The sequence below is a fragment of the Rhamphochromis longiceps genome, linkage group LG5 (genome assembly GCF_057381845.1).
Source record: "Rhamphochromis longiceps isolate RC_006_pf linkage group LG5, R_longiceps_female_GT1.1, whole genome shotgun sequence".
NCBI classification, from domain to species: domain Eukaryota; kingdom Metazoa; phylum Chordata; class Actinopteri; order Cichliformes; family Cichlidae; genus Rhamphochromis; species Rhamphochromis longiceps.
In genome coordinates this window covers 14005016-14015821 of record NC_140561.1, presented here as the reverse complement: position 1 = coordinate 14015821, position 10806 = coordinate 14005016, and the positions used below count along the sequence as shown (strand labels likewise).

Genomic DNA, 10806 nt, shown 5'->3' with positions numbered 1-10806 from the left:
CCTCTGCGGCACACCTGCACCAGGGTAAACCTCCGCCTACCTCACTCCTGCTTTACAGGTGAAAATAGAGCAAAAGGACCGCTAGTCTTTGACTTTATTTATTTTGTGCTGTGTTTTACTTGCATCTATTTGCTTGATTCATAAAGTTAAAAGACTAAAACTAATAAAACAAGTTTTAAAAAGGGACTTTTCCATTTGATTACATTTTGTATGATGGATTATGTAGAAAAAGTAGAATTGGGCTGAAAGATCTATCGCTTTATCACCTATTCAGGTTGTAAATAGTGTTTTTAAAAAGTAACTAAGTAATTAATTACCTTTGAAAATAAGTAATCAGTAAAGTAACGGGATTACTTTTTTGGGGGAAGTAATCCGTAATTAGTTACTGATTACTTTTTTCAAGTAACTTGACCAACACTGGTTGTTGTTAGTTGTAAAGAAACGTGGGCCAAGAAAAAACTTCGTACAGGATCTGATTGCACAACAGTCACCATTTATGGACAAACAGAAAATAGCAGAAGCAACTAAAAAGCAAAAACTGAAGTTGGAAGATTCCAAATTTTGGGAATTGTAACATTGTTTAATGTCATTGTGAGTCATTTATTTGCAAAGCATGTTTTTTTCCACAGTCATTCAATCTTGTCCTGAAAGAAAAATTGTTTTTTTCCTCATGTTTTTTGCTGTAGCTATACGTGGTCCTCATCACAACCTGGTCTCTGTTCTCGTTTCCTCTGCAAAGGATTTCCCACAGACGGTGATGGCTTTAAACTCCTCTGAGATCTCCAGCAGGGTCTTGCCTTTAGTCTCAGGCAAAAGGAAGAAGGTATAAAGACTACCCAGCATGCAGGCAGAGGCAAACAGCACAAATAAGTACGAGCTGAGAGCATCCTGGGAAAGAAACGTCATTCATGATTTCAGCACAACATATAGATCCCTGTGGGTGTTATAGTGTAATGCGCTGCTTATTTTCAGTTTGGTCGTACGTACAATGAGGAATGGAAAGACCAGGCCCATCACTGCAAACATAAACCACCCCTGCAGCCCTGTGAGGACGAGTGATGCCATTCGATTAGACTGAATGAAGAGCTCACTGTTGAGCGTTGGTGTGGCTCCTCCTGTGAGAATCAGAGAAAGAACAGGGAATTGACCTTGTTATCTTTGCATATAGACACGTTTTCCATAACCGCTACAGGTGTGATGTACTGGATACTAAAAACGTTACGCTACATACAGTATGTATAAGTGCTTTATGCTTACCAGGTCCTCCACAAAAGAACATGATGAAGACAACCATCAAACTCACAGTAATGTATGGAACCCAGTAGCTGGAATCCTGTGTGAAAGACAGTTTTAAATGCATATATTTGATTTTGCATCAGATTAATTTCTATATTTCTGCCTTTTATCATCACAGCAGTGATAGCTTATACACATTTTCCCCTTTATGAAACAGGTCATCTTCAGTCATATTGGCAATATTGTTACTAGTGTACTTTCCAGTGAAGGCTACACAGACAGTTGTTGTCCCAACCGTCACAGACATGTACACCTCCAGATGCAGGAAGAGGCCTACCTGTATCATGAAGGACCCCACTCACCAAGCACACACACTCTTTGTCCTGCTCCCCTCAGGCAGGAGGCTGAGGAGCATTAAATGCAAAATACTAGACAGAAACAGCTTCATTCCAGAAGCTGTGAGACTTCTCAATGCATAAATGGACAAGAACTGTTATACTACTGATACTTTACTGACACCATCACTTTATTAATGCTGGTCATCATGCCCTCTTGCTGCTAAAACGTTTATACCCATATTTCTATATTTATACTCCATACTGGTACTCAGGTTGTTGCACTCTACTTATATTGTATTATTTCATTACTTGCTATTTGTTAGTTTCTTCGTTATTCTGTTTCTTTTCCCTTCTATGGATAACAGGGACCGTGTGTACGTAATTTCATTCCACCTCATGTAAACGTGTTGCAAATGAAAAGAAAACTTCCTTGATCCTTGATCTTGACGAGTAGAAATGGTGTCATCTGTGATTTTCCAGTCTTTAGGTTTTGTTTATGTGCCTCTCCTGTGTTCCGTGTTATGCCCACTCTGTGCCTTCCTGTGCCAACGTTTCAGGTCTCTGTGTTCATGTATTTCCTGTTTTACTTTGAAAGTCCGTGTTTTATGTCAGTGTATTCTGTTTTGCTTCCTCCCTGTCTCATCACTTCTAATTAGGTTCAGCTGTATCTCCCTCCTATTCAATTTAATTCAATTCAATTTTTTTTATATTGCACCAAATTACAACAACAGTCAACTCAAGGAACATCCTGTTTGCATTTCCATCGTTACCTTGTGTGTATTTATTGTGTGTGCTTCCCTTTGTCCCTTGTTGGTCCGTCTGCTTGTTTTCTTCCATGTTGCTTCTGTATTTCTTCCGTCAGCTTTACCCGCGTTTCCTGGTCTCTCTTTTCTGGCCTGTGGTTTCCACCCTCAGGTTATATGTTTATGCATAGTTTTTCCCAGTTTAGGTTTTGCTTAGTTTTCTCTGTTCCACCTGTTTGTAGTTTTTGTTCAGCTGTCCATAAAGGCTCGTTTTTTGTTATCATCCACCCTCGTCTCCGTTTGCCTGCACTTGGGTCCTCAGTCTCTTCACACACCTGACATTTGTTGTCTTTAACAAATCAACTGTTTTTGTTTTGCTTTCTTTACATTGCTTTTACTTTTATTAATATTATGTTGCCCACCACTGGTAATGGTTTACCTTCAGGTTGAGTGTGACAGTGACAAAAATCCAGCAAGCAGACATGACACCGTAACCGCCGAACAGCAATGGTCTTCTCCCTGTGAGGTCAATGAGAAGACCCTGAAATTGAGGAAGGGAGAAAATAATGACAGACTTGTCATAAGAAGATTGTCTCTAATAGTAGAAATGAAAGGATGTATACACTTAAAATGCTCATTTACACAGATGAGCTCAGGCACAGACTGAGTGTTTGCTTACACAGGTGAGCGAGGTGAGAATTTCAGCCACTCCAAGACCGAGAGTGATATAGCGGATCTTCTTCTTTGGTATACCTGCCTCCAGGAAGATGTCATAAGTAAAGGTACTAATCTGGGAAGAAAAGAGGCACTATTAGGCTATAAACAGTCAGCATGAAATCTGATTTATATTTTAGTCTATTCTGTTGATAGAAACTTGATATGGAAGGAACAATGAAGTCTCATATATACAGATATCAATAGATATATTGATCTGTAGTTATACAGATATGTCATGTATGCATGTGCGTGAACCTCCAAAAGTCACAAAATTGTTGTAATGTATCATTTTGCAATTTAGCAATCCTATATCATATATCATATTGTATCATATGGTATTATACTAATACTATATGGTATTGTTCATACTGTAGAAATGCCCGACAGCTGGTTGCAACAGTAGATGATGGAGATGGTGATGACCTGCCATCGGACAGTCCTGTCTCTCAGCAGCTGCAGAAGGCTCACTGGTGGGGCTGCTTCAATGGCTGCCTGCTCAGTCAACATCTCATCCATTTCTTGTTGGTAGTCACCTTGGCCCCATAGACTCTGGAGAGCTGAAACCAGAAAATCCCAAATCACGGAGGGGATAAGAACTGAAAAATGTGCAACTTTGCTCAAATACAAAACACGCAGGGACTGATTGACTTGTAATTTCACAAGACTATCATTTATCTTTAACTAGTATGTGTTTGTAGAACACATTTTCATAAACATCTGGGGTCGTGTTTGATACATAAACTGCGCAAAGCTACTAACCTTTTTTGCATGCCTTATCATCACCTTTCTCTATGAGTAAATATCTTGGCGTCTCAGGAAAAAAAGGCAACATCACAATCTGAACAAAGGAGAAAAGTGCAGCGACACTAAGGAGAATGTCCCACGTGTCCTCGCGGCCAAGGATCTCGCTGAAAAATCAAAATGAAATGTTGTGTTTAATTTGTAATCTATTGTCATAATATGCTGCAGTAGCTTTTGACAATGGGTTAAAGCCCATTTTTCTTTTTCATATCAACTTCAGGTGCTTACCTTAACCCAAACGTCTGCCCAGACACTTTCCCGAGTGACAAAAAAGTGGCTGAGGTCAGAGTCACTATCCCTCTTATCTTTCTGGGTGAAATCTCCCCAAGATATATTAAGTGAGTGTTCATTCCCAAGCCTGCAGGTCACATAAAGCAAGCATAGTGAGTATAGGTGGTGAAAACATATTAATAAGGAGTCTGTAGAATATGGCAACTTACCTGCTGAGTAACCAAACAGAAATCTTGCCACAATGATCATTTCGAAAGAGTTGACATTTTTACTTGTCAGCATGAATCCTGCTGCAAGAACAGCAATGAAGCTGTTGCAGATCATTGCCTTTTTTCTGAAGAAGGAAAGCTCATGACTTCAGGTCTCCGTAGGCTATACAGCTTGGTACAACATCTGTCTTCATACTCACCTTCCCAGCAAGTCTGAGATAAATTTGACACTGATGGCACCGAAGAGTCCCCCGACAGCAAACATGGAAACAATAAGAGACCAGATCATTGTGACCGTCTGCGGATGTGGAGGCTCTCCGTATCTGTCATACCAGCTGCTGTTGATGAAGCGCTGGATGTACTGTGGAGATAGATCTAAACTGTTATTAAATGTGATCCAGATAATCGAGACAGAATGGAGAAGAAATGATAAAGGCGACGTGTCTCACCGGCGAAGGAGAACTCAGTCCAGTGATATGGAAGCCGACCTGAAAGCTTCCTCCTAATCCCAAAACAAGGATGAGGAATAGAGCGTTGCCATGGGTCTGAAGTAAAGGAGAGAAATCCGATGAATCACTTTTATAAATGTGTTTACTATCACCTGTAAAGATGCTGCCTATATTTTTAAAGTCACAGTCAAACTTTTGGAGAATGGGTATTAACAAAGATTTCAAACATGTTTAAATGAGTGAGAAAATCTAGATTTTAAAATTGGATTTACTGATTTTTTTTTAAACACAAGTTGTGAATAAAACAAAGATTAGATTAGACTTAAGTTTACCCTGTCTGATTCATAAACTGTAACTGTTTCATTTCTAGCTGTGTCTGAAAGTTCACAGAAAAACAATAATAATCACCTTTTTTGAATCTTTTCATGATCACACTTCAGTCATAGATTGTAATCATGTAAATTTGAGCTCAGTGTCATGTTAGCTGTACCAGCGAAATGGTTTAATAACTGAGAGAGTAGTGTGACTCAGCTGAAACTGTGGTTTAGATAACTCCCCTGAGTTCAGGAAATAAAAAAAATTGTAAAAAATAAATAAATACAATTTAAAAAGAAAATTATCCGCATTACGCATAAAATTAGACATGTGCAATGTGACAGATTTGTCACGAAACATTTTAACAGAAACGTAAATTTTTTTATACATTTATATATAAATATTATATTTAAAATCCACATGTACATATTTACAATACATGTATTAACTTTTATGGCGCAAATATAGGAAAAATCTTACCAGCTGCTGAAACAAAGTTTCCATTCTCTTGATACACGGACCTTAACAGCACATATGTCCTAACAGTGGGGACACAGTTCAGTGTTTCACCCTGCTTATTATTAACTTTTCAGAAATAAAGTAACTTGGTGTCATCACACCACCCTGACAATCACTGGATCATTTCTAACTTGCAGCTATTTCAGACTGAAAACAATATAAACTGAATGAGTTCACAGTCACACGCAAGCTAATGTATAGATTTAACCATAATGTCAAATAAGGACATTATCAGTACATTTTGTGCACAACACTGGTGCTGCATATGTTTTTATAAGTGATTCGTCCTTGTGGTAGGACTCGACTTAAGCGGTCAAAGAAGTGCAGGAGACTGATGCTGCCCAGTGTAGCAAGTGATTTATTCACCATTTTGTGGCCCAAACAATATTTACAAAAAAACAAATAAGAAACTCAACTCTATAATTAACTCAGTTCAAATAAACATAACTGAACTTAAATCAACAGAAATTAAGGTCAAACTGCACACAGCTACACTGACCTGAACCTTTCTCCTCTGAAACACTTCAGAGTTCTTCTGCTTAAATAGTCCACTTAACCAAACAATTTCTCCTCTGGACTATTCCATTCAGTAGGTAGGTAAGATGAACATGATTATATTCAAACCTCTACTACTCCTCTTTACTGGCAACATAAACTCTGGTGTAATCAATACATATTACAACAATAAATCTATCTCTTCATAAACCCTCTAAAATCAACTTTATTAAATTATAAGAGTTCTTCCCCTTCTGCACTTGGTCTCTTCCTGTGACCTCAAATGAACCCAGAAGGTATAAAGCAGGAAGTAAAACTACATTTCCTCCTTTTGTTTCTGCAAGACAGGTAGGTAAGGTAAGTTCTAAACAATACAAATTAACAGTTGAAATAAAGAACATGTTAACTTAACAAACTTGTATGAATTGATTTAAACCAAGATGTTATATTATATAATCTGTAAAAGTGCAAAACATAAACAAACCCGGGATAGTAGATGTTTGCCTATCCGGTTGTTCAGTCTGACATCACTAGCCGTGTCTGGGTCTAAACTCCGCTGCAGGTCCATATATCAAACGATCACTGTGGCATTACTGAGAGTTGAAAAACTGTCTAAAGTCTTTCATCTTTAATAAAATGATCAGCGTTCTGCTCTACCAGGTGTAACAATTGAGTTTAACATCCAGGCATCCATGAAAACGGAATTTATGACATTTAACGGAGTTAGAAGTTAGCAGGGAGTTAGCTCGCTAGCTTCTATCTAAATACAATATAGCATGTCCTGACTGCGGGGTTTTGGAAACAAATTAAAACGTACAGCTCTGTTATCACTTCCAGCATAAATGAAGACAGAAAACTAAACAGCAGTGACGTTTGTAGGGTTACTGAAGTTGGGCTAGCTGGTATATAATGATGTGCTACGTGACTGCTAGCGACACAGCTATGTTAGCATAATATAAACAAGCTAACTTTTTTTCCCACTCGATAAAAGTTAACGTGAGTGTTGTTGGTGGTCAGAAACAAATGTAATCGCATGGCAGGATGCTGTAAAAGGACCAAACTTCAGCCAGGAGAACAACTGAGATAATCCATCCACAATAAGAGGTTAGTCATTCATATACTGCTGCATGGGCTGGGCTGTAGTTAGATCCTAAGGTTTTAAAAACTGAGCTTAAATAAATGATTAGCAGTAATAAAAGCAGAGGGAGGTCAACAGTGATCACTGACTGTTTTAGGAGCTTTTTGAGATCAAATAGAAGAAAATACATAACATTAAACATGTTAACAACACAAAAGCCATATTAAACGCAGACTACTTTAGACCCGGAAGTAGGATTCGTCGCGTCATCACTGAACAACCGGATTGCAGATTACATGTGAAATATGGTTAACTCAAAGCAAGAATGTTAACTAAGAATGTAGACAAATGGTCTTCTCACCCACTTTGTCACAGTCCTATTGCCAGTAGCTTGATTTGTTTTTCTCTCTGTTTCTTCTTATTCTTCTTATTTAAATCACGTGGAAAGATAAACTCTATTATTATCAGACCAGCAGAGTTTAGACGTAGACTAAGAACTGTGGCTGTCTATGAACATTTGAAAAAGGAATACACTCAATAAATTAAAGCAAACACTGCTAGCTATGATTTGCACTGGAAAAACTGTTGAATCTTCATCCTATAGAAGAAGAAACTACTTTTTTTTTTTTTTTTTTTTTTTTTGCCTGTCCCGTTTGGCTCTTTTGCCATCAGAATTGTTGTCTAAAGGCAAACAAAGATGCACAACGGATTTACTTTACCAAATTGACCATCCCAGCCTTGCCGTAATGGTCCATTTGATTCACCTTTTATTGTTTATTTTATTTTCACTTACTGAATACGGGACAGACTTGACTGGGGGAAAGAAGGGGAGAAAGAAAGAAAGAGGGAAAGAGAAACAGCTGAGAAGAGGGACGGGGGAGAAGGGCAAAAAACATAAACCAACAGAATGGGTAGAGAAAAAAAAATGCATATATCAATCACCTGCTGAGAAAGAAAAAAAGAAAACAAGCAGAAGAGAACAAGAGTAATAGAATAAACAACATCACAATGATATATGGGAATATGACAGTAAATACTAAATATTAAACATTATTGCGCAGCACATAAGATCAACAGAACACAGTGTGCTTTGAGGTAGGAGCCAAAAAGGGTGTAGTTTGTGGGTGTGATCACCCGTGTGTACACCTGTAAGCATGGACGCGCTTGTTTTTTTTTGTTTTTTTTTTTTTAAAGGTTCCTTCATGTAATAATCTGCTAGAGGGTGTGGGGGGGGGGCCCACAGCCCCGTCCTCCAGGGCATGAAGCAGGTGTGGAGGAGATCAAAACTCCAGACATCCAGAGGCCCCCAGAATACAAGAGACCAAGGAAGACCAACAGAGGGGCAGCCGCGCCACTGTCCCAGAAAGAGCTGAGCTGTCCCAGATGAGGGTTCACTCAGCAGCCGCGGAGCAGAAGCCAGGGGGAGTTGCAGTGACGCGCCCGTGAGCTCCGCCGGCAGCCAGCCGTGCCTGAGTGACCGAGCCCCAGGCCGAGAGGCCGGGAGCACCCCACCTCCGAAGTGGCCCGAGCGAGCTCCAGGCCCCGATAAGCGGCCGCCAAGGAGTGAGCCGGTGTGTACCTGGACGCCCATCCCCGGACACAAAGAACCACCAACGCACCGATGTCTGAGGGAGTCCGCCACTGGCAGGGGAAGTGGTGGTAGGGGGAGATAGGCCTCCAAACCTTGGAGGGCCTGAGATGTCCCCAGAGAGGTGGCGCCTGACACCCAACCTGACATATAGACACAGACATACAGGCACACACAGATACAAACATTCATTCCCACCCTCATGCTCTCATATGCACTTACTCCACACTCAACCAACGTGGAGACAGACATAAAGAGACGCTGTACACGCGATCACACTCCCCAAGCGTACTCTACGAACCGGGTCTAGGTACCCTTGCCCCTGGAGGGGGGAACTGCACCCAGACCCAGGTGGTGTTACACTTTTCCCTGCAGTGGGGGGAGGCAGACCGCCCCGACTCTGCAGCAGCAGGAAGGCCCCACACTCCAGACCGCAGTCGGACGGCCAACTAAGAAGAAACTTCTTGTAATAATAACAGGCCACCATGGCAGGTAGCGTTGCGTAATTTTGACACAATCCCAAAGAGATCCGTATATCCTCCTAGAATCAATGCTGGGAGCTTTTACTTGTTAGTTACATGTGTACACCACTACACTATGGAGCAAATGTTGAATCTCCAGCTTATACTTAAGCAGTTTGTATTTTTCATTTTAAAATCTACAGTTTTGTGTCAACTAACAAGCAGATTTGTCATCTGCATTTACATTTTAAAAAATCCAGGTAGCCAAAATGTGCAAAATATTCTTTAAGGCAGGCTGACATTGTGACCGACATGTTGGTTTTCTATTAGTTTGCAGTGTCTCACACTTTCATAGTCAGACTCAGCCACTCAATCTATTATGCCTGATTTCAAAGCACCAATATGGCTACTTCATGATGTCCATCCTTTATGTATGGTCTACAGCTGGCATAAGAATACTTCAGTGACATTACCTGTCACAATAGTTGCATGGTGGTGGCTGTAGCTCAGGTGGTAGAGCGGTCGCCTGCTAATCTGAAGCTTGGTGGTGCGATCCCTCCAGTCTGCATGCCAAATATCCTTGAGCATGATAGCTACCCCAAGCTGGGGCCTGTTCTTCGTACGTCGCTTACTACATCCAAGATCAAATGACACATCCAAGACCAAACCATCGCGCTAACCGTGAGCTCGCTAATCCGGTTCCCCGAACACGCCTGCTGTTGACGATTAGTACAGCTGGACGCAGTAATGTGACATCACTGGGTGTCGTAAAAGGGGCTATGCATCGATAGTAGAAACATTGATCGGCAACCCGCTGATTGGTCGGCGAAAATGTCGAAGGGGCGTGCTCGGTATTTTCCGGCAGCAGAGCAAGAACTCATGAGTGAGGGATTTCAGGAGTTTCAGAGTTTAATTAAAACGCAAGAGAACACTGCAAAGGCTGCAGAAGCAAGGAGAGAGGGCTGGCAGAAAGTTGCTGACAAATCAAACTCGTAGGTAATTTAATAATAATACTAATAATAATGGATTGGGTTCATATAGCGCTTTCCAAGGCACCCAAAGCGCTTTACGATACCACTATTCATTCACTCCCACATTCACACACTGGTGGAGGCAGCTACGGTTGTAGCCAGGCTGCCATATCGCGCCATCGGCCCCTCTGGCCAACACCAGTAGGCGGTAGGGTAGATCTATCATATGACACTATATTGTCCAATATCATATGGCATTATATTATATTATAATATGTTATATTATATCCCCTTTCACATTAGAGCCACAACAGGACCCACAAGAACATGGGAACAAGTAAAAGTGGAATACAGGAGTATTCTACAGAATGGTAATATTTATCTCTTAGATTGCTTTTCGTCTCTTGGCAAGGTAATACTGGCCTGTAATACTCTGTTAGTTTGTTCATAACAGCAACCAAGAAAAGGGCAGAGGAAAAAAAGACAGGTGGTGGTCCTGCACCCTCTCGTCAACAAGTTGGTTAAGTAAATAATACCCTCACGGGAATATCGATATCTCTCAATGAGCACACTGTCGCGCTGAGCTAAAGGATCCTGTCTATCCCGCAATATACGCTGAATTCTGAGGACTCTCCTTATCAATCTTGCACCTTCC

General features: G+C 40.7%; 1 protein-coding gene across 2 annotated transcripts; it reads right to left on the bottom strand.

Moving 5' to 3' along the window:
• Positions 1–570: 570 nt before the first annotated feature.
• Positions 571–4953, bottom strand: LOC146669412 (solute carrier family 2, facilitated glucose transporter member 9-like). 2 transcript variants are annotated; one of them, XM_085405981.1, is made up of 11 exons: positions 4725–4953; positions 4476–4636; positions 4276–4400; positions 4064–4193; positions 3794–3942; positions 3404–3591; positions 2997–3107; positions 2757–2858; positions 1258–1333; positions 988–1115; positions 571–888 (listed from the first exon to the last, which is right to left on the bottom strand). In XM_085405981.1, exons 2-11 carry the CDS (start codon positions 4562–4564, stop codon positions 703–705), a joined length of 1284 nt encoding a protein of 427 aa, XP_085262107.1. In that variant the 5' UTR covers positions 4565–4636; positions 4725–4953; the 3' UTR covers positions 571–702. The 2 variants fall into 2 exon arrangements, with proteins under 2 accessions (XP_085262107.1, XP_085262106.1); XM_085405980.1 differs by lacking the exons at positions 4276–4400; positions 4725–4953 and having other exon boundaries at positions 4476–4600.
• Between the last annotated feature and the right edge of the window lie 5853 nt (positions 4954–10806).

What these genes read in the sequence shown, in the direction of transcription:
- LOC146669412 (XM_085405981.1), bottom strand. Translation starts at nt 4,564, where the DNA reads ATGATCTGGTCTCTTATTGTTTCCATGTTTGCTGTCGGGGGACTCTTC. An exon ending in TCTGTTTGGTTACTCAGCAG is followed by an intron (nt 4,194 to 4,275) that starts GTAAGTTGCCAT and finishes TGTGACCTGCAG; the next exon opens with GCTTGGGAATGAACACTCAC. An exon ending in AGCTGTCGGGCATTTCTACA is followed by an intron (nt 3,108 to 3,403) that starts GTATGAACAATA and finishes TTTTCTTCCCAG; the next exon opens with ATTAGTACCTTTACTTATGA.